Source organism: Oryza sativa, chromosome 2 (assembly GCF_034140825.1).
Source record: "Oryza sativa Japonica Group chromosome 2, ASM3414082v1".
NCBI classification, from domain to species: Eukaryota; Viridiplantae; Streptophyta; class Magnoliopsida; order Poales; family Poaceae; genus Oryza; species Oryza sativa.
Window position 1 is genome coordinate 18904668 of NC_089036.1, and position 24057 is coordinate 18928724.

At 40.7% G+C, this 24057-nt stretch overlaps 2 protein-coding genes across 2 annotated transcripts; one reads left to right on the forward strand and one right to left on the reverse strand.

Annotated features, from left to right (window-relative positions):
* Positions 1 to 2977: 2977 nt before the first annotated feature.
* On the forward strand, positions 2978 to 7378 carry LOC4329463 (serine/threonine-protein kinase PBS1). Its single transcript, XM_015771711.3, has 5 exons — positions 2978 to 3409; positions 3870 to 4072; positions 4684 to 4873; positions 5710 to 6101; positions 6581 to 7378. Exons 1-5 carry the CDS (start codon positions 3175 to 3177, stop codon positions 7139 to 7141), a joined length of 1581 nt encoding a protein of 526 aa, XP_015627197.1. The 5' UTR covers positions 2978 to 3174; the 3' UTR covers positions 7142 to 7378.
* Positions 7379 to 11274: 3896 nt separating this feature from the next.
* On the reverse strand, positions 11275 to 14005 carry LOC4329464 (bidirectional sugar transporter SWEET15-like). The gene is made up of 4 exons (NM_001416626.1): positions 13754 to 14005; positions 13112 to 13148; positions 12280 to 12652; positions 11275 to 12176 (listed from the first exon to the last, which is right to left on the reverse strand). Exons 1-4 carry the CDS (start codon positions 13806 to 13808, stop codon positions 11682 to 11684), a joined length of 960 nt encoding a protein of 319 aa, NP_001403555.1. The 5' UTR covers positions 13809 to 14005; the 3' UTR covers positions 11275 to 11681.
* Between the last annotated feature and the right edge of the window lie 10052 nt (positions 14006 to 24057).

Below are 24057 nucleotides of genomic sequence, written 5' to 3' on the forward strand. Positions count from 1 at the left end.
GGGAAACCTCTCTCTGATCTATAAGGTTAAACCTAGCTGTGGTGCGGTTAATATATAGTGGACGCCTCGTAAAGATAGCATAAAACCTGCTCCAAAATGCTTAAATGCAGGGGTATGTAAGCATAATTGTCTTTAAGCCTTGTGTTAGTTATTCCATTTGAGGGCGGGATTGGAGGGGATCGAGGAGGGTTAATTCTACACCTTAATAGATGTGGAACTATTCCCGCCAAAACCCCCTCTATTTCTTTGTGGGTGGAATTAACCAAAACAAGGTCTTAATGTTTGGTGTGGATTGATTAACTTATATATATCTTCCTGCTTTAAGAACTACTCCCTCCATCACAAAATATAATGTGTAACTATCATTAACATGAAGATCAAGAAAGAATTATTATCACCTCATTTAAACCACTCGAATAAATACAATACTTGCACCCAATAAAATTAAAGATATTGAGAGTGTAGTATTTAAAAATAAATAAATAAAAGAGGACAAGGGTGTTATTTAACTTTATATATATAATGCATGGATGCCTTTGTATTATGAAATATTGGAAAAAATAGTTATACTTTATATTTTGGGATAGAGGGCATATTTGCGCTAGTAGTAGTTTGTCTTGTAATCCCTCAATATATTTTCCAGATCCCAACAGTGCTATATCCCTGAGCCATGTGTTCTCACTTGTACGGTCAAATAGCTAAATATATTTAATTCAGTGGTTAAAAATGAAGGATTATATTCCCTGTCACAGAGAGTCGGCCGGTATGGATAAGCGTGTCTCATACTTCTATGATATTTCGGCAGGTATATATGGAGTAAGATTTTTAAAATCACTGCAGGATAGATGTTGAAAAAAAAACCCATTAATATCAAAGGCAATAACCAATAAGCGTATCTGCACCTACGTACATACGTGTGTACAGGCTGGAGATACTGAATGTACAGCGCGCACAGAGTGTGCACATGTTGTCGACGGGAGGATACTGATGGCTACACGCTAATACAACTCTGAGTGATTAATTAGTCTGGATAGCTTAGCTATAATGAGCCTCTCTAGCTCGAACACTCTTGAAGCAGGAGTACATTATGTATATATGTATGTATGTGTATGATTAATGGCTAGCAAAATACTCCACTACGTGCAAGTTGCTCACCTGACCTAGCTACTAGCTAATTGGCTGGCTAATGCGTGTACGTACATGCTAATATTGCTAATACCAGCCATGGAACATGTTGCGTTGAATTAATGGGTTTATTTGGTGGTAGCTAGTCAGCCTCGCACAAAGTAGTGGACCAGCCGTCGCTCGCGTACGAGAAGAGCAGGCGAGACAGTGCGTACGCAGCTGCTACTACTAAACACGGATGCAATTAAGGCTTGATTTGTGGCCTCGTCTCCGTGCTAATTAATCGCGCGCCAGCCCGTGTGCAGCCCACTGTTGTTGGCAGACGTCCTCACTGGGTGCGCATCATCTGCCGTTCTCTATTTCTACGGCACCGTGCCGTTGATCAATCCCAACCGTTACTTTGAATGGATGATCAGGATGTGCGAACCCACTGGCTGAAGGATCGATGCTTAATTTCCTCTTTTCTTCTTTAGTTCTTCTGACCTGTCCCGATTGAATAAAAGGAAAGAGCGACATCACCGTTAAATGTTTCCATCATTGAGTAAACAGAAACAAAATGGTCAGGTGACACACGTAAAAGTGAAAAAATATTGGTTTCAAAAAAATGAAAAAAAAAGATTTTTCTGTTAGCTTGTCGCCTCATGCCACAAAGCTAAAATTTTGATAGGTAAATTTGTCATCAATCGATGCCAAGGTGGAAGTTACAGAACAATAAATTCAATGTAAAATAGGAGTGTTCTTCACTTCTCGTGGGTTATTTTGATCTTATCCGTCCATTTCAAACCAACGGTTGGGATTGGCCAACGGCACGCTGCCGTTGAAACAGCTAACGGCAGACGATGTGCACCCGTCCTCATTGGTCACCAGCCGCTATAGACTTGCCGTAGTAGCTCTACAGCAGCATAAAGAGATGGATTATTTTCTTTCTCCAGAACAAATATAATAATAATAATATCTTTATAACTGATGCCATTTTTGAAGAAAAATGCATAAGGATATTCCAGCTAACTCCACAAGGTGGTGGATTAAACGATCTGGTTTCGAAACCTTGTCGTTACTAATTATTTGATATTATATCATTCCCTATTATTCGTGTTCTTTTTTCATTTCTGAAATTTACTTTTTCTAATTTATATAAGTGTGATATTGAAATTGGCATTCAATAGTTAAATTCATAAATATAAAATTTCCCGACCATTTCCGTACAAATAATAGAAAAATAATACCGATTCTGACCATTTCCGACCATAATTCGATAATAAATTTTAGAATTGATTTAGAACTTTTTTTTTCATCCCTCTGTATATTTTCTAGCCTTAATTTGTTGGATCATTTCCGATTATTTTATTTATTTTCCTTCCATATAAGCCTTATCTCAACCAACCAATAAGGAACATCTTTTTCCGAAGATCTTCCACCCCCGAACACGTAAAAAAAAACAATCGGATCTCAAATTACCATACAAATGTACAAAATGAGATAAACATGCAGTCATTAACTACCATAAAAGGTGTTCAAGGAGATAACAACCCATTGATTACAACGAAACCCCCACGCAGGCGTAGGTAAGGAAAGACCAGGACGGACGGCCAAGCCAGCAAATACCACCACCACATCGTGTGAAAGCCGCCGCAGCAACGAGCGAGGGGGATGAAACCCAAAGACGGGGCGAAGACGGGAGACGGAACCCGCAAAGACGCGTATTAGTTGGGCGGCTGCCGCGACTCCACCACCTCTCCTCGCTTTGCTTGCTTGCTTCCTCCTCGCTCTCCCTCCCTCTCTTCGCTTCCTTCCCCTCCAAAAACCCAATAAAAAACGCCTTTCCTCCCCCCCCCCCCACCTCCTCCTCCTCGATCCCCTCGCCGCGAAGATCCGATCCCGAGCACGAGCAGCACACCGATCGGTGGGTGGCCTCCTCCGGCAGCCTGAGGGGTGGCGGGAATGGCGGCGGCGGCGGCGATGGCCCTCTGACGCGACGCGCGCCTTTCTCTGGCTTTTGGCTGTGGTGGGTGCTTGTGGGTGGAGAGAGAGAGGGAGAGGGAGAGAGAGATGGGCTGCTTCTCGTGCTTCGACTCGCCCGCGGAGGAGCAGCTGAACCCCAAGGTGGGAGGGCCGTACGGCGGCGGCTCCTCCTCCTCCGCCGCCGCGGCCGCGTACGGCGGCGGCGGCGGTTCCAGCGCTGGTCGGCATGGGGAGAGGGGCGGTGGTTACCCGGACCTGCACCACCACCACCAGCAGCAGCAGCTGCCCATGGCAGCGCCGCGCGTCGAGAAGCTCTCCGCAGGTGCGTCCGTTACTCCCTCCGTTCGCGTTGGGTTGAGTTGGGGTGGATCTCCGGGCGGCGGCGGCGGTTGGTGGGGATCGGATCCGCGTCGGGGGGACACGGATTCGGTCCTTCCTTTTCCACGCCTCCTTTGATCTGATTTTAGTATTCCTTCTCGTGTTTCGTGATCTCTGCCTACCGAATTACCGCAATTTGTCCTGCAAAATTTGTCCAGAAAGCATAACTATCTTGCGCTGTTTGATATGTAGATGCTGTTGGGGTTAGTTCATCTACTTCAGATCATTCTGAAATGAAAAAAAAATATGGTATTATATGGGAGATGAATTGATAGACCGATAGGACAAGGCCTATGCTACATTCAGACTGTTTATTTGGACTCTGTAGTTGTAAATTCTCGCTGTCGCGTGAACATACTGGTTAGCTTAGTTTTTTTTTCTCATGTTTTGGTCAACATGGGCAGGGGCTGAGAAGACGAGGGTGAAGAGCAATGCAATACTAAGGGAACCTTCTGCGCCCAAGGATGCCAATGGGAATGTAATATCAGCACAGACTTTCACCTTCCGAGAACTCGCGACCGCCACCAGGAATTTCAGGCCAGAGTGCTTCCTGGGCGAAGGAGGCTTTGGGCGCGTTTATAAGGGCCGCCTCGAGAGCACTGGCCAGGTAACTTATTTTGGCAAATGGGTATATGCTTCATTCTTGCATTCGCCTGTGGAGAGCTGAACAACCGGAAAATTGCACTGTTGTAAAATCTTTACTGTTCACTTTTGTTTGTCTAAGATCTACGTTCTGAACTGTTTACAGGAATGAGAAATGACCATGTTGAGCAACTGTTTATTTCATCTTGTTTGTTTATGCATTATAATACTATGCTGCTCCCTCTGGTCGTAATACATGTCATTTTGGCCTGGGCCGCCTTTTTTCTTTTTAAATATATTTGTCAAACCCATTAAATTATAGGACTATGCAAGTACGTTGAAATGCAAATCTTCTCATATGATTTTCTTTATCCAGTTTAATTATTCAGAAATATTACTATACCCAGAAGTTTTGAAACTTTGACATGATGCTTGTCCAAAATACAAGTATTTCTGACCGGAGGAAGTAGTAATAACTAGTAAGTGCAATTTTAGGCAACAAGGATCTAGTGTTGTATGTTCAGTGTGTTGTATTGAAAAATTAAGAGCAATATGATTGAAGCACCAAAACTTCTTCTAAATTAAAATTAGTTTAAAAGAAGTATGATGATTGAAGTCCCTTTTTCGTCATTGCAGGTTGTGGCTATAAAGCAGCTTAATAGAGATGGGCTTCAAGGAAACAGAGAATTTCTAGTGGAAGTTCTAATGCTCAGTTTGTTACATCATCAAAATCTTGTTAATCTGATTGGCTATTGTGCTGACGGAGATCAACGTCTTCTTGTTTATGAATACATGCACTTTGGATCATTGGAAGATCATTTGCATGGTACGAATTCTATGTTTATTCCCTGTAGAGATACTGTTTTGCATATGACCACAACCTGTAAATTTTCTGTTAATGGTTTCTATGTCTGTACCTGCAATACTGTCCTCTGTCACATGTTTCCTTAGGTACAGATTGTCCATCAGCGATTCTATCCATGCTTTTCTATCTGTGCTCTTTATGTGGCAGAATTAGTGTCCATGATTATTGTTTTTCAATATCGGCAAATGTTTATGTGGTGGTAGACTAGTATTTCATTACTTAGCCCTAAAAATGTCACCATTTGCATTAACCTGCTCCCTGTTGAAGTGTTGACATTTTGTCTCTTCCAAGGGTCTAAAATAGGCTTGTAAGAGTGGCAAATAGTTAATTTTTCCCTAAAATGGTGCATGACAGCATAATGTGAGTACTATGTTTGTCATGTTTTACAGTTCGCTCGCATTTCTCATCTGTGTGTACTGTAATTTTCAGCTGCAATTTTTAGATGTGTTTGGCTATTTGTTGTAAGTTAAATAAAAGTCATAAAACCTATGGAGTTACTTATAAAGTTATGTGGAGTTGTTGGTCTGCATATACCAAAAAATTACTTATAAAGTTATGTGGTCTACTGAAAATGGTTCGTGATGTAAAAACCAATGAAATATTTTTAGTCAATGATCTATGGAAGGTGTAAATATATTTTTTATGTCTTGTTACTTCTCAAGGTTCTCTTATGTTCAGAAATTGTACCCTTTAACTGTATTGTGTGAGTCTAATATGTGATTTTGAATTAAGTGTCGATATAAATATGTATGAATAATGACCGTACTAAACTTCAATAAATTGTTTATGTGGTATAGATCTACCTCCTGATAAGGAAGCATTGGATTGGAACACAAGGATGAAAATTGCGGCTGGTGCTGCTAAGGGACTAGAGTACCTTCATGACAAAGCAAATCCACCAGTTATTTATAGAGACTTCAAGTCATCAAACATTCTCTTAGATGAGAGTTTCCATCCAAAGCTGTCTGACTTTGGTCTTGCAAAGTTGGGTCCTGTTGGTGACAAATCTCATGTCTCTACTCGTGTGATGGGAACATATGGATATTGTGCTCCTGAGTATGCTATGACAGGACAGTTGACAGTTAAGTCTGATGTATATAGCTTTGGAGTTGTGTTGCTTGAGTTGATTACTGGTCGTCGGGCGATCGACAGCACTAGGCCACATGGGGAGCAAAATCTTGTCTCATGGGTAAGCTATGTTCTGATTATTTAGGAGCACATGCTATCTATATATGCTAATAACCTGAAATGATTTATCTGTCTAGTATCTCCTAAGTAATTGTTTGGATCCTGACATGTCGCATACCATCAATATGTTTGGTAGTAGATCTAACTAATATCTGCTGCATTTTATCAGAATTAAAACATCTTGAAAAATAGCTCATAAAGATAAGATATTTCCTGGTTACTTTCTGGAACTGAAAATACAAAAGCAAATAGAGTAAATTATTATGTCTTGATGTCCACCTTCCAAGGAACGGATGACATATTAGATGTTGTAAGCTACATCTATGATTTCCTGTCCTCCATGCTTATACTGGTCAACATACTTTGATGGGCTAGAGCAGATCATGTATTGTGAGGCTAAATGTTTTTTTTTTTTTGGGGGGGTGAGAAGAGGCTAATGACTTGACCCATGTACTCACAATATTTCATATTAACTGCCAGGCACGACCTCTTTTCAACGACAGAAGAAAGCTCCCAAAAATGGCTGACCCAAGACTGGAGGGACGATACCCCATGCGTGGACTTTACCAAGCACTTGCAGTGGCATCTATGTGCATTCAGTCGGAGGCTGCGTCGCGTCCACTTATTGCAGATGTTGTGACTGCTCTTTCCTACCTGGCATCTCAATCATATGACCCTAATGCGGCTCATGCTTCAAGAAAGCCAGGTGGCGATCAGCGAAGCAAGGTTGGCGAGAACGGCAGGGTAGTCTCCAGGAACGACGAAGCCAGCAGCTCTGGCCACAAGTCACCAAACAAGGACAGGGAGGATTCCCCGAAAGAGCCCCCAGGTATCCTGAACAAGGATTTCGACAGGGAGCGGATGGTGGCGGAGGCAAAGATGTGGGGCGACAGGGAACGGATGGTGGCTGAGGCAAAGATGTGGGGTGATAGGGAGCGGATGGTAGCCGAGGCAAAGATGTGGGGCGAGAATTGGCGGGATAAGAGACGTGCGATCGAGAACGGGCAGGGGAGTCTGGATTCCCCAACTGAAAATGGCTAGGAGCAGGGCAGCGAGGGGTTGATCCATCCACCCATGTATGTCTGTTTATTTCCAACACTATTTGCTTTCCTGTGGCAGGGAGAGGGGAGGGAGGGACGGTGGGTTAGATGTACATTTCTAGAGAAAAAGAGAGAAGAAACGGGAGCTTTGAACTGGATAGTGAATTCATGTTGTTGTACTTGTAAATTCTCAGAAATTTTTGTGAGAATGAAAGGACACTTTTGAGTTCCCTTTGAATCATCCTCGTTATATCTTCTTATCATGTTATGCGCTCGTAGCAATTAATAATGTTTATATCGGACTCGTTCCTATTAGTTGACTTGATCCTGGTCATGGACATGGGATCATTCTTCGTCAGCGATCAGTTAATGCCGGTGCTGTGCCGACTGGTTACACGATCGAGATGCTGAAGATGCTCTGAAAGCAACTCTGTCTATTGGTCGATCCATCAGCGGGAGAGAAGAGGCAAGACGTCAAAAAAATATCAAGCAGACGTTTTGGTGTCACGCACCGAGCACACGGCAAGCGTGCCTGGAAACTGACCGATCGGTGGAGCGGGGGAACCGCTTGCGCGCACGACGCATGCATCTCCCGGAGAACATTACACCACCGTCGCCGCGCCCGTGTCCCCTGCCGGCCAGGGAGACCCCAAATATAGGCTCAACTCGCTCCCTGTCACTTGCCATGTAGGAAGGCATAGATAGGAAGCTGTAGTTACACGCGTACGCCCTGAATCTCACCAGGAGAAAGCAAAGCGTGTGTGGCTGGCTTTTCCTGCGGTTGTGTTTGGCTCAAATCGATCTCGATGATCTTGTTTTTGCCCTAGCCGTGCTGGTGTACCCGGCTGCTTAGGACATCATCACGACGCAACACGCAAAGCCTAAACGGACGGAGACTTTAGACGAGAAGGCGACGCTACCGTAGGCATGAACCACCACGGTCCAAAAGGGTATGGGTGCATACACAAAAATAGACATACGCCCACAGTGAAGGGCCGCCATCCAACATGCACTTCAGACTCATTAGTAGGCCCAAACCAGCACATTTTCCTTACTACTTTGCTGACCTCAGGCCGAATTCTCCAGTGTCGGTTCAACCCAATGATAAACGGAATAAGTTCACTTCAGGTACCTTAATTTGTCATCGAGTCTGAAAATCATCTCTAAACCACAAGACCGGATATGACGCGTCTCTCAACTTTCAAAATTAGTGCAAATAAGGTCCAAGTTGGTTTGGACGACAATTTCGATTGACATGGTGCTTATACGTGGCTAGTTTGACTTAGTTCTCATCCTATGTGACGATGAGGTGGCATTGGAAGCAAAATAGTCCCACCCTCCTCTTCATCTCCACAGACAGCGGCGCCTCCTTCTCCGCTCTCCTCTTATCGCTATGGGTCCAAACACTACTAGAAAATTAATTTTTAGGAGGCCAAAAAAGATTTTAGTAGGCGGGCGCTCCGTCCATCAGTATGCAAAGACCTGATTTTCACAGACGGACGTCCAGTCCACCTGGGAAGCTGTATCTTCGCAGGTAGACCGCATAACTAATCCGCCTAGAAAGATATATCTCCCAAGCAGGCTGCAGCACAATATGCCATCTGGGAAAATGTGTTACGCCCGCTTGAGAAAATATGTAGTATATTTGAAATTAATTAATTAATACATAAATATATCTAACAACTAGTATATACATGTAATACAGATATAATACACATATATTGCATTCATTAGTAAAAAGTGTTGGTCATATTAGTAAAAAGTGTTGGTCATATATACATGTTAATTACACAAGCACGTCATTTCGAAATATATTGTTAATTACACAAGCACGTGGCTCCAATCCAAAAGAGACTTGTAGTCTCGCTCATCGCTAGGCTATCTTCGGGGTCGAAGAAAAGTCCATCTTGATAACAGCACTCGCAGTGGATGAAACACAGGATAATGTGGGCCCCACACGATTGTAGGAGGATGTGACGGGCCACTAGTTAAACTTTCCTATCATTAGCCATCTTCGGTTTCGAAGGCTTCGGGTCATAACTGCCCACGACCCTAATGTTTATCTGGTCTCCGATAATTGCGCTGTTGTGGTGGAGAGGGCGAAGCTGCCAAAGCATCCAAAGGGTTTCCAAGGCATAACCTCTCCCCGTGAAACTTCAACCTATACTCCATCTCATTTGAAATGCTGATGCCCAACTCCTCTCCTTCAATTAATCGCCGCCGCCATTCTTCTTTCATTCTTGTCCGTGATGCCATAGGCCAACTGTCGTGTGGTGCCACTCGAAAGGTGAGCTCTTCCACCCTCGCGCCTACGCGACGATCCAGAGCTAGAGAAGGGAGAACTTCTGATACCAGCCTCCCATTGGTGGAGGCCAAACATCACGGTGAGACGGGGGTCGCTGAAGCCCAAGGAAAACGAGTCGTCGGAGGTAGTGTACTGCATTGACTACGCAGTGGTCAGGTTAGTACTCTCTTCTTATAGTTCTTCACGCATGATAGTGTTGGCCATTTTCGCCCATGTGTGCGAGATGTTCGTCGATGGAGTTGTTCTGCAGGTCGTTCTTCATCCCACAACACCTAATGAAATATTGGGGCTCTAACAACCCGAAGCAAGTGGTGTGGACTTCATCCCCATAGTGCTGAAGAAGTGGGAGTAAGCCATTAGCATATGAATAATTGTGTATTAATTAATACAAACTTTAAAAATTGGTTCATTTGATTTTTAAAGAAAACTTTTACATAAATAAGAATTTTTTAAAAAAAATTCGTACCATTTGATGGTCTGAAAATATGTTAACAAAAAAAACGAGTAAATTGTTTGGAGTTGAAGAAAACAACTATGCCATAGTCTATGATGCAGCGGGTGTTGGAGGGACTCTAGTTGTGTGATCTCACCCCTAACGACATACAGGAACGGATTAAAGATCGAGGTTGAGAGGCTTGCTTTGACACGTTTGGTATGGCAGACATCGTCCGGAGGGTTGTATAGGTAGTCCCATACGTAAAATTTAGCGATCTCGTGCGCTGAGATTTTTCCGAACTGCAAAAGAAAAAGAAAAACGGAGGAAAGGGCTTCGTACGTCGGCGTCCGGCATTGGCACGCCATGTGTGCGGGGTGCCGCGCGCTCTAGCACCCATTCAGACGCCTCTCCCGTTCCCTGCAGGGAAAGAATGACAGGATATAATAATATTGCGGAGTCCTCCCCCTCCTCCCGCGTTGCAGGATAAACATGCAAGCGGCGCACGCGCCGCGGTTGATTCTCGCGGAGCGCGTGCATGATCAGTCCGTGTCATCACCGACTCACCGCGCGCGCTGCGACGACGCGACGCTGTGTCTTCCTCCGCTTCTGCACACGGCGCGCGGAGGGCTGCTTGCTATTGCCGTCTACGGAGTAGCTGAGCCGGTAAAAAGGGGAGCTGCCAGCCTTTTGCCAGATTTCGCTTTGCACGGGTCACAGTCTCACACACACACACACACACACGTCGTGTCGTCTACCGCGGCCTGCAGGCGAGGGCGCTCGACGTGGCGCCCCGTCTCGCCCTTCGTACGTATCCCGGTCTGCAATAGCTGGGGACGCGCCGGTCACATGCGACCATACTATGCACGCATGCAGTGCAGCTGCACACCACCACCTGGCGCGTCTCGTCTGCTGCGCCGCTCGGTTCGGTTGAAACCGATCGATCGAGCACGGTAGCTGAGCTAGCTACAGACACCGGTTCAGTTCCTTTCGATCTCAGACACGTTCAATAGCCCGCAGAGGACAACACCGTCTCTGTGTGTGAATGTGTCTGTGCATGCAAGGCGCGCCCACGAGGAGCGGAGAGCGCGTGTTGTACGTGCAGCCAAGGCCCAAAAGCGAGGAGGGGATCGCGGTCGCTACCTCCTGCTTCCGCGGGGACACCCTTGTCCGCTTCTGCACGCCTGCATATGCCGCTGCCGCCTTATTTGATCGACCTCCACACACTTGTCCCGCTACCCTTCGCGTGCGTGCACCCACCGCCCCGCTTCGCGCCAACGCTTTCGATTCCTCTCTCTCTCTCTCTCTCTCTCTCTCGCTCGCCATTTTGCTATACAGCTCGTTGATGTGAATGTAAACGGTGTCGCACGGTAAGCTGAGAGACTGGAAAATCATGTTGCAGTAAAATCCAAATTTTATTATTGAACTGCATGAATCGAATGAAGCTAAGCAAGAGCATCGACGCGACAGGCCGGTCGATTGCACACCCACACCCTTCACTCCCCCCTCAGTAGCTAGGTTCACAAAACACGCATGCACTCGGTCGGTCGGGCCAGCTTAATTAGCTTGCTTGCTCGGTCGGTCTCTGCATGCAAGCTGGACGAACCAGGCGAGTCACGCGCCAATACAGTCCCTACTAGATCTGGCCGGAGTACTACTGTACGTACTACGCCAAGAGGTGTCTCACCTAGTAGCTAGTACGTACGCGATGAACATGTGTTCGTGTTTATGTTTGTGTACCACCAGCTAGCTGGCTATACCTCACATGAGAGAATTACTACTAGTTCTCTAAGCTTAATCAGACTACACTTCCACAACAATGGCCATGTCAGGCTTGATGATCTGCTCCGTTCTGACCATAGCGTGATCGCCGTCACCGGCCATCTCGTCCGTACGGTTCGTCTCCTCGTCATCCACCTTCACCTCCACCACCTCCGAGGGCATCACGTCGTCGATGGGGTGCACCTCCGCGCCGCAGCTGATCCTGCCCTCCGGCGCTGCCGCGACGGCGCCCTTGGCGACGGCCTGCACCTCCTTGACATGCTCCGGCAGCTTGATCTCCAGCCCGGCCGCCACCACGGCGGACGACGACGACGCCACCAGTGGCTTCTTGCTCCGGTACGCCATGTACAGCGCCATCTGCGCCACGCCGAACACGAAGCCCAGCACGTTGGGCAGCGCCACGAACACGTCCTTCTTGAGCAGCCCGTACAAGAACCAGATCACCGCGCTAAGCACCAGGAAGAAGGATAGCGAGAATGGCATGAACTCCACGCTCTTGGTCCGGATCACCAGCCTCTGCAAAACACAACAATCATCAGAACCTTGTCATCAGCTGCTGGTTGATCGATCGAGCGATTAGTTAGCAAGACATCAAGATTGCATTCGTTTGCTAGCTTACGATGATGCTCAAGGGAGCGGCGAAGACGCTGAGCGAGACGGCGACGCAGATCCAGCCGAGGACGTGGACGCGGAGCTCGCCGCGGGAGAGCAGCAGCGTGACGAGCGCGATGACGCCGAAGAGGCCGATGTTGAGGCCGAGCAGCATCTTCGCCGTGAGCATCCTGGCGCTCTTGGGGGCGTAGGCGAGGTACATGGCGAGGTAGACGGTCTCGATGACGCACCCCACACCATTGATGGTGACCAGCAGCTCGGCGCCGGACTTGACGAACGCGTAGTACATCCACAGCATGCAGCTGAAGAGCGTCACCACGTACGGCGTCGACTGGAACCCCTCCGTCGACTTCTTCCGGTACACCCGGTAGAACGTCGGCCTGCACGCCAAACGCACGCATGCACACACGGTTAAGTTATTGTTCAACCTGCTAATAATTAGTTATCAACAAACTAGCTAACAGCAGTTTCTTTCGTCTGATTAATGGAAGTTAAACTCATGCTTGATCTGTGTCGTCTCAATAATGGAACTACAACTGCCTACAAGGACACACACAATTACTCTGCTAAAAGTGACGTGCTGAGAGATTTTTTTTTTCTTTCCACCTTCAGCTGACTATTGTGAGAATTCATTAGTAGAAATCTTCAGAGTTATGTTGCCTTCAGGTGTATGCTGAATTCTAGAATGGTATAGATGATGGTGACCCTTCATGTGTATCATTGACATGTGTGATGCTTTTTTTTTTGTACATACTGAACTAGTATTATTATTTTAAAAACCTAACAAAACAATGTTATGCATGTGCTTGATAGAAATTGAAGCAAGTTGAGGTGCTTACAGTGGCGAAAGGAATACCATTAGTGAGATTAAGTTACCTGCAAAAAAGATCAAAGGCAGACACGGGTTATCAGTGATGTCAGCCAATACAAAAGAGAGAGAGAGAGAGAGAGAGAGAGAGGCAAACAGAGAAAAGAAATGCATGGTGCATGGTAAAAACTAAAAAGAGAAAAAAATAAGGTGTGTACGTTTCTAACTAACATGCGTGATGGCTCCCTTTCTCTGTTTAGAGTAACTACCTGATTAGAGCCTAAAAGTTTTGTTTAGCAGTTCCATTTATTCAGGACAGAAACACTAGTTCTTTTTTTTTTGTTCAAACACTAGCTTTGAAAGATATTGAGGAAGACACACTGGAGTACTAATTAAGGTGACAGAAGCAACAAAGGAGATTATTGATCTAGTTAACTAAGAAAACTTGATTCCAATGGGTGTTTTGCTGCGGTTTTCAGGGACATTGCTTGTGCGGTTGTGGGAATTAAGATCGATACATGCTGCCATAATGTGTCTCCAACAATATGGGAGAACATGCATGCACGGATTAATCAAATCAAAGGAACAGAGTAAGCTAATATAACAGCTAGAAAGACCACCGTATGCATGAGATGAATGCAGCATTCATGAGCATGTTGATGCCTGTATGTACCTAAGATGCCAAAGGTGAAGGCCCAAGTGCTGCGTTCCATGGACATGAAGGCCATATCGATCTCCCTAGAACTCTTCCTCCAACAAAAAAATCTGAACAAAAAAACTTGATACTAGTATAGATGGTAGCTAGCTAGCTAGCTGAGCCTCCCTTCTCCTCTTGCTCAATGGAGAGATGCAAAACACACTGAGCAGTCAGTGGAGAAAGGAGGAGGAGCTATGTAATTAAGCTAAGATGTGGCTTGGGTTCATGGAGAGCCTTGAAGGCAGGCTCCTATATATAGGGAGAGAGAGGTGAGAGGAGGAGGAGAGATGCTGGAGAAAGGAAGAGGTGTGGCAACAGCCAGCAGAAGCATGTGGGCCCCCCACGGGTCGATCATTGCACACTGACCTGACCTGTCGCGCGATGCGCTTGTGGCGGGTACGTGTAGCATACGTACCCTGCTGGAACGGGAAAACCTCACCAGACACCAGCCATGGCAATATGTTGTGCATGTACAGTATGTAGTAACGTACTCCTAATGTATCGAGGGGCAATAGGTTTTTTTCAGGTATGTGCGTACACACTATGCCCGAAGAGAGTAAGCCGTGTTTAATGGCGGCAACGCCCTGTGACATGTCAAACACCAAACCTGGAGAGGCTTCCGTGTTAAGCCCCCCACAGTATCCCTGGCCGTTTCCACCTCTACTTTCGAGAGGCTCTGTGTGCAGTGCGATTCGCGGTGGGTGATGCACCCAGCTGTTTGACATGCAGAGCTCTCCCCCGATGTCACCGGGTGCCTACTTGTCCTGCCTTTTTTTTGTTGCTGCAACGGCCGGGCTCTCGCACCACGATAGATTTCTGCGAAAGATACGGCAGCACGGAGAGGGACGCGTCGCGTGCGCTGCAACCTGCATTGTGTGCTCGTCACGGTTGACACAGCTGACAGCCCAACATTTTTTGTACGTAGCGCGCCCGCGCTGTCATTCGAGACTCACCGCGACCGTCCGTCCTTCCGAAAAATCTTTCCACCAGCTCGCGCGCGCGGCTCGTCCCGGCCGGCCGACGCGGTCACGTGACGCGTACGTAGCTACTATAGCTTACTAGATCGGTGTGGCTTGCTTGGTTGATTGCTTTCGTTGCGCGGCGCGGGCACCGTGTGTGTGCGTACGACGTCGGTTCGATCGGGGCCGGACGGAGCCAGGCTTTCGGGAGTTCGGCGGCCAAGGGCGTGCCGAACCGAGCGAAAAAAAGGCCCAGGCGCTCTTTCTGTGCTACAGATCCGTCCCGCGCCCGGATGGTTAACTCAACGCTAGGGCTACCTCTCCAACTGATCCCAGAAGCTTCTCGACTCTAGGTTTCCTACCTAGCTTCAAATGCTCATCAATCTCGATCGGTGGATCAATCTTGGCTTGCTTTGCGTAACTCGTTTTGCGTGTTGTGCATAAGTGGCAAGATTGAACGTTAACGAGGAAAAGCCTCGGCCTTTTTTTCTCGAAATGAACTGCGATCTTGCGAGCCAGGCTAGCATCGCGCGACGGTTCGACGCTTTTGAGGTAAAACCGCGGCGCAAGTCAACCAAATCATTGGTAGAGGGCTCCACAAATGAGACCACGTCGACGTCGATCGATCGATCGGACTGACGAGCAAGCAAGCAAAGCAGAGCAGCAATCTCTGCATCCGGCCCCGTTTCCGCGGACGGTTTCCAAACTGAACTCCTCCATCTCTCTGCATGCGCCCGTCGTTGCGAGCCAGCTCGATCTGCGTGGATTGCCTTCCTCGTCATCGCGCACGCAGACCATTAACGTTGCAGGTGTCTGGTTGGCAGCTCTCTCAACGCGACCGATCGAGCCCGCCCGGTCGAATTCGGGTTCTCGCCTGCCTGCCTGCCTGCCTGCCTGCGTGCGTGGATGTGTGTCGTGGCGTGGCGCGCGGGCGGACCGTTTCCCAATCATGGAGAAACCAATTATGGACTTATGGTTCGGAGGCGGACGCGCGCGCGCGGTGACGTGACGTGAAGGCGCGCGCGGGCGCGAGCGGGGGGAGTGGATCGCTCGTCGCTCGCGCGCGCTGGGGCGCGTGGATGGCTGGAATGCGGGATCTCGCCCGCGAGACGGCGTGCGTGAAGTGTGAGACGCAGATTAGCTTTGGCTTGGCAAGACCGGTATCATTGCGCCACAGCTGAATGATTGTGGCGCTAATTAATGACACCCTCCTCGTCATCAGCCGCGCCGTAGTAGTACTACTACTCTACTACAGTGTAAGCAAGGAACGCATGATTTGCAAGCGATTGGGTTTTGGCTATGATTAGCGTCCTCGAACTTAGGGCACCCACAATAATTATCTATAGGCTCTACAAGAGATATATATCAGCATATTTTCCTACTTGGAAGAAATTAAATGAAGAGAGAGAGCAAAGCTATCTACTAACCTTGAGATACTCTATAGAGAAAAACGAGGCAATTGATTAGAGAGCTATAGATACCCATGTAGACATACCATTAAAGTAGTTTACTATTAATCTAGTCTATTGCTAAGATGTACATCTTTTATAGATAGCACCTTACTTTATCATTGTGGGTACTCTTACTAGAGTTATGTAGAAGCCACGTACATCAATCGTCGTTTGTACTGTATAGTATAACTAGCATGGTGGCCCGTGCAGATTACGCGGCTAGCATCGTTATATTTTCTCTTATATAATAGTATATATGTTTTCTTATTTTATTATTTAAATATATTAAAATGACAACATAATTTTAAATTTTACAATAACTTTACAAAACTACTAATGTGTAATATTTATATTTTATTTTATATACGTGTTAGTTATTAATTATTTTTAATATCAAATTTTAGTTATTTGTAAATTATATATATTCCTATATGGACTCTAGACTCGTCTTTTAATATTTTTTTTCTTTAATTCCGAATTTTCTGTAAATTGTATTTCTATATAGACTCTATGCTCTTCTTTCAATATTATTTATTATTATTTCTAAATTTTTATTATTTCTAATTGTATTTCTATGTGGACTCTAAACTCATATTTCAATATTCTTTAATTTTTAATTTCGAATTTCAGTTACTTCTAAATTGTATTCCTATATTGACTTTAAACTCTTCTTCCCATGTTTTTCTTAATTTCGAATTTTAGTTATTTGTAAATTGTTTTTTTATACGGACTCTAATCTCTACTTTTAATTTTATTATGTTTATTCCAAATTTTAGTTAGTTTTAAATTCCTATATGGACTCTATACTTCACTTCTAATATTCCTTATTTTTAATTCCGAATTTCTATTATTTCCTAATTGTATTTCTATATGGACTATATACTCTATTTCTAATATTTCTTGTTTTTAATTCCGAATTTCAGTTATTTCCTAATTGTATTTCTATATGGCTCTATACTCTACTTCTAATATTCCTTATTTTTAATTCCGAATTTCAGTTATTTCCTAATTGTATTTCTATATGGACTCTGTACTCTACTTCTAGTATTCCTTATTTTTAATTCTGAATTTCAGTTATTTCTTAATTGTATTTCTATATGGACTCTATACTCTACTTCTAATATTCCTTATTTTTAATTCCGAATTTTAGTTATTTCCTAATTGTATTTCTATATGGAATTTCAGTTATTTCCTAATTGTATTTCTATATGGCTCTATACTCTACTTCTAATATTCCTTATTTTTAATTCCGAATTTCAGTTATTTCCTAATTGTATTTCTATATGGCTCTATACTCTACTTCTAATATTCCTTATTTTTAATTCCGAATTTCAGTTATTTCCTAATTGTATTTCTATATGGACTCTGTACTCTACTTCTAGTATTCCTTATTTTTAATTCTGAATTTCAGTTATTTCTTAATTGTATTTCTATATGGACTCTATACTCTACTTCTAATATTCCTTATTTTTAATTCCGAATTTTAGTTATTTCCTAATTGTATTTCTATATGGAATTTCAGTTATTTCCTAATTGTATTTCTATATGGACTCTAGTCTCCTCTTCTAATATTCCTTATTTTTTAATTCCGAATTTGAACTATTTCTAAATTGTATTTCTATATGGACTCTAGTCTCCTATTCTAATATTCCTTATTTTTTAATTCCGAATTTCAGCTATTTCTAAATTGTATTTCTATATGGACTCTGCTTTTTCTTTTTCTCCGATTAATGTGAGAATTTCTAGGCCATAAAAGTGAACGTGGAGGCTCCTTTTTCTATTTATTTAATAATATAATAGATTATAAGTATATTCTCCCGTCTTAATTACTGCTACCATCACTGACTCGTTCGAGGGGGAAATATCTCCGCAGTCTTCTCGATCGGGTTCGATTGCAAAGGTATTTTACATTATGATTACACGCTTTATGACGGTTTTAAGGCACGTTTTGCATTGCGGAGGCATGAGTATTTTGCGAAACGGTCCAGGTCGTCCCACATGACAGCGTATCTCTCTCTAATTGAAAGCAGCGATCCAGAGAAAGGAAAGACACAGACCGGTACAGTCATTACAATACTCTACTTCCCTCCGTTTCAGAATACAAGACGTTTTGACTTTGATCAAAATTAAGCTGTTTTAAGTTTAACTAAATTTATAGATAAATATATAGTACTATATATAATACTAAATTAGTTTAGTCGAATCAATAATTAAATATATTTTCATAATAAATTTATCTTGGGTTGAAAATGTTATTAATTTATTCTTTAATTTTTAATTTCGAATTTCAGTTACTTCTAAATTGTATTCCTATATTGACTTTAAACTCTTCTTCCCATGTTTTTCTTAATTTCGAATTTTAGTTATTTGTAAATTGTTTTTTTATACGGACTCTAATCTCTACTTTTAATTTTATTATGTTTATTCCAAATTTTAGTTAGTTTTAAATTCCTATATGGACTCTATACTTCACTTCTAATATTCCTTATTTTTAATTCCGAATTTCTATTATTTCCTAATTGTATTTCTATATGGACTATATACTCTACTTCTAATATTCCTTATTTTTAATTCCGAATTTCAGTTATTTCCTAATTGTATTTCTATATGGCTCTATACTCTACTTCTAATATTCCTTATTTTTAATTCCGAATTTCAGTTATTTCCTAATTGTATTTCTATATGGACTCTGTACTCTACTTCTAGTATTCCTTATTTTTAATTCTGAATTTCAGTTATTTCTTAATTGTATTTCTATATGGACTCTATACTCTACTTCTAATATTCCTTATTTTTAATTCCGAATTTTAGTTATTTCCTAATTGTATTTCTATATGGAATTTCAGTTATTTCCTAATTGTATTTCTATATGGACTCTAGTCTCCTCTTCTAATATTCCTTATTTTTTAATTCCGAATTTGAACTATTTCTAAATTGTATTTCTATATGGACTCTAGTCTCCTATTCTAATATTCCTTATTTTTTAATTCCGAATTTCAGCTATTTCTAAATTGTATTTCTATATGGACTCTGCTTTTTCTTTTTCTCCGATTAATGTGAGAATTTCTAGGCCATAAAAGTGAACGTGGAGGCTCCTTTTTCTATTTATTTAATAATATAATAGATTATAAGTATATTCTCCCGTCTTAATTACTGCTACCATCACTGACTCGTTCGAGGGGGAAATATCTCCGCAGTCTTCTCGATCGGGTTCGATTGCAAAGGTATTTTACATTATGATTACACGCTTTATGACGGTTTTAAGGCACGTTTTGCATTGCGGAGGCATGAGTATTTTGCGAAACGGTCCAGGTCGTCCCACATGACAGCGTATCTCTCTCTAATTGAAAGCAGCGATCCAGAGAAAGGAAAGACACAGACCGGTACAGTCATTACAATACTCTACTTCCCTCCGTTTCAGAATACAAGACGTTTTGACTTTGATCAAAATTAAGCTGTTTTAAGTTTAACTAAATTTATAGATAAATATATAGTACTATATATAATACTAAATTAGTTTAGTCGAATCAATAATTAAATATATTTTCATAATAAATTTATCTTGGGTTGAAAATGTTATTAATTTATTCTTTAATTTTTAATTTCGAATTTCAGTTACTTCTAAATTGTATTCCTATATTGACTTTAAACTCTTCTTCCCATGTTTTTCTTAATTTCGAATTTTAGTTATTTGTAAATTGTTTTTTTATACGGACTCTAATCTCTACTTTTAATTTTATTATGTTTATTCCAAATTTTAGTTAGTTTTAAATTCCTATATGGACTCTATACTTCACTTCTAATATTCCTTATTTTTAATTCCGAATTTCTATTATTTCCTAATTGTATTTCTATATGGACTATATACTCTACTTCTAATATTCCTTATTTTTAATTCCGAATTTCAGTTATTTCCTAATTGTATTTCTATATGGCTCTATACTCTACTTCTAATATTCCTTATTTTTAATTCCGAATTTCAGTTATTTCCTAATTGTATTTCTATATGGACTCTGTACTCTACTTCTAGTATTCCTTATTTTTAATTCTGAATTTCAGTTATTTCTTAATTGTATTTCTATATGGACTCTATACTCTACTTCTAATATTCCTTATTTTTAATTCCGAATTTTAGTTATTTCCTAATTGTATTTCTATATGGAATTTCAGTTATTTCCTAATTGTATTTCTATATGGACTCTAGTCTCCTCTTCTAATATTCCTTATTTTTTAATTCCGAATTTGAACTATTTCTAAATTGTATTTCTATATGGACTCTAGTCTCCTATTCTAATATTCCTTATTTTTTAATTCCGAATTTCAGCTATTTCTAAATTGTATTTCTATATGGACTCTGCTTTTTCTTTTTCTCCGATTAATGTGAGAATTTCTAGGCCATAAAAGTGAACGTGGAGGCTCCTTTTTCTATTTATTTAATAATATAATAGATTATAAGTATATTCTCCCGTCTTAATTACTGCTACCATCACTGACTCGTTCGAGGGGGAAATATCTCCGCAGTCTTCTCGATCGGGTTCGATTGCAAAGGTATTTTACATTATGATTACACGCTTTATGACGGTTTTAAGGCACGTTTTGCATTGCGGAGGCATGAGTATTTTGCGAAACGGTCCAGGTCGTCCCACATGACAGCGTATCTCTCTCTAATTGAAAGCAGCGATCCAGAGAAAGGAAAGACACAGACCGGTACAGTCATTACAATACTCTACTTCCCTCCGTTTCAGAATACAAGACGTTTTGACTTTGATCAAAATTAAGCTGTTTTAAGTTTAACTAAATTTATAGATAAATATATAGTACTATATATAATACTAAATTAGTTTAGTCGAATCAATAATTAAATATATTTTCATAATAAATTTATCTTGGGTTGAAAATGTTATTAATTTATTCTTTAATTTTTAATTTCGAATTTCAGTTACTTCTAAATTGTATTCCTATATTGACTTTAAACTCTTCTTCCCATGTTTTTCTTAATTTCGAATTTTAGTTATTTGTAAATTGTTTTTTTATACGGACTCTAATCTCTACTTTTAATTTTATTATGTTTATTCCAAATTTTAGTTAGTTTTAAATTCCTATATGGACTCTATACTTCACTTCTAATATTCCTTATTTTTAATTCCGAATTTCTATTATTTCCTAATTGTATTTCTATATGGACTATATACTCTACTTCTAATATTCCTTATTTTTAATTCCGAATTTCAGTTATTTCCTAATTGTATTTCTATATGGCTCTATACTCTACTTCTAATATTCCTTATTTTTAATTCCGAATTTCAGTTATTTCCTAATTGTATTTCTATATGGACTCTGTACTCTACTTCTAGTATTCCTTATTTTTAATTCTGAATTTCAGTTATTTCTTAATTGTATTTCTATATGGACTCTATACTCTACTTCTAATATTCCTTATTTTTAATTCCGAATTTTAGTTATTTCCTAATTGTATTTCTATATGGAATTTCAGTTATTTCCTAATTGTATTTCTATATGGACTCTAGTCTCCTCTTCTAATATTCCTTATTTTTTAATTCCGAATTTGAACTATTTCTAAATTGTATTTCTATATGGACTCTAGTCTCCTATTCTAATATTCCTTATTTTTTAATTCCGAATTTCAGCTATTTCTAAATTGTATTTCTATATGGACTCTGCTTTTTCTTTTTCTCCGATTAATGTGAGAATTTCTAGGCCATAAAAGTGAACGTGGAGGCTCCTTTTTCTATTTATTTAATAATATAATAGATTATAAGTATATTCTCCCGTCTTAATTACTGCTACCATCACTGACTCGTTCGAGGGGGAAATATCTCCGCAGTCTTCTCGATCGGGTTCGATTGCAAAGGTATTTTACATTATGATTACACGCTTTATGACGGTTTTAAGGCACGTTTTGCATTGCGGAGGCATGAGTATTTTGCGAAACGGTCCAGGTCGTCCCACATGACAGCGTATCTCTCTCTAATTGAAAGCAGCGATCCAGAGAAAGGAAAGACACAGACCGGTACAGTCATTACAATACTCTACTTCCCTCCGTTTCAGAATACAAGACGTTTTGACTTTGATCAAAATTAAGCTGTTTTAAGTTTAACTAAATTTATAGATAAATATATAGTACTATATATAATACTAAATTAGTTTAGTCGAATCAATAATTAAATATATTTTCATAATAAATTTATCTTGGGTTGAAAATGTTATTAATTTATTCTTTAATTTTTAATTTCGAATTTCAGTTACTTCTAAATTGTATTCCTATATTGACTTTAAACTCTTCTTCCCATGTTTTTCTTAATTTCGAATTTTAGTTATTTGTAAATTGTTTTTTTATACGGACTCTAATCTCTACTTTTAATTTTATTATGTTTATTCCAAATTTTAGTTAGTTTTAAATTCCTATATGGACTCTATACTTCACTTCTAATATTCCTTATTTTTAATTCCGAATTTCTATTATTTCCTAATTGTATTTCTATATGGACTATATACTCTACTTCTAATATTCCTTATTTTTAATTCCGAATTTCAGTTATTTCCTAATTGTATTTCTATATGGCTCTATACTCTACTTCTAATATTCCTTATTTTTAATTCCGAATTTCAGTTATTTCCTAATTGTATTTCTATATGGACTCTGTACTCTACTTCTAGTATTCCTTATTTTTAATTCTGAATTTCAGTTATTTCTTAATTGTATTTCTATATGGACTCTATACTCTACTTCTAATATTCCTTATTTTTAATTCCGAATTTTAGTTATTTCCTAATTGTATTTCTATATGGAATTTCAGTTATTTCCTAATTGTATTTCTATATGGACTCTAGTCTCCTCTTCTAATATTCCTTATTTTTTAATTCCGAATTTGAACTATTTCTAAATTGTATTTCTATATGGACTCTAGTCTCCTATTCTAATATTCCTTATTTTTTAATTCCGAATTTCAGCTATTTCTAAATTGTATTTCTATATGGACTCTGCTTTTTCTTTTTCTCCGATTAATGTGAGAATTTCTAGGCCATAAAAGTGAACGTGGAGGCTCCTTTTTCTATTTATTTAATAATATAATAGATTATAAGTATATTCTCCCGTCTTAATTACTGCTACCATCACTGACTCGTTCGAGGGGGAAATATCTCCGCAGTCTTCTCGATCGGGTTCGATTGCAAAGGTATTTTACATTATGATTACACGCTTTATGACGGTTTTAAGGCACGTTTTGCATTGCGGAGGCATGAGTATTTTGCGAAACGGTCCAGGTCGTCCCACATGACAGCGTATCTCTCTCTAATTGAAAGCAGCGATCCAGAGAAAGGAAAGACACAGACCGGTACAGTCATTACAATACTCTACTTCCCTCCGTTTCAGAATACAAGACGTTTTGACTTTGATCAAAATTAAGCTGTTTTAAGTTTAACTAAATTTATAGATAAATATATAGTACTATATATAATACTAAATTAGTTTAGTCGAATCAATAATTAAATATATTTTCATAATAAATTTATCTTGGGTTGAAAATGTTATTAATTTATTCTTTAATTTTTAATTTCGAATTTCAGTTACTTCTAAATTGTATTCCTATATTGACTTTAAACTCTTCTTCCCATGTTTTTCTTAATTTCGAATTTTAGTTATTTGTAAATTGTTTTTTTATACGGACTCTAATCTCTACTTTTAATTTTATTATGTTTATTCCAAATTTTAGTTAGTTTTAAATTCCTATATGGACTCTATACTTCACTTCTAATATTCCTTATTTTTAATTCCGAATTTCTATTATTTCCTAATTGTATTTCTATATGGACTATATACTCTACTTCTAATATTCCTTATTTTTAATTC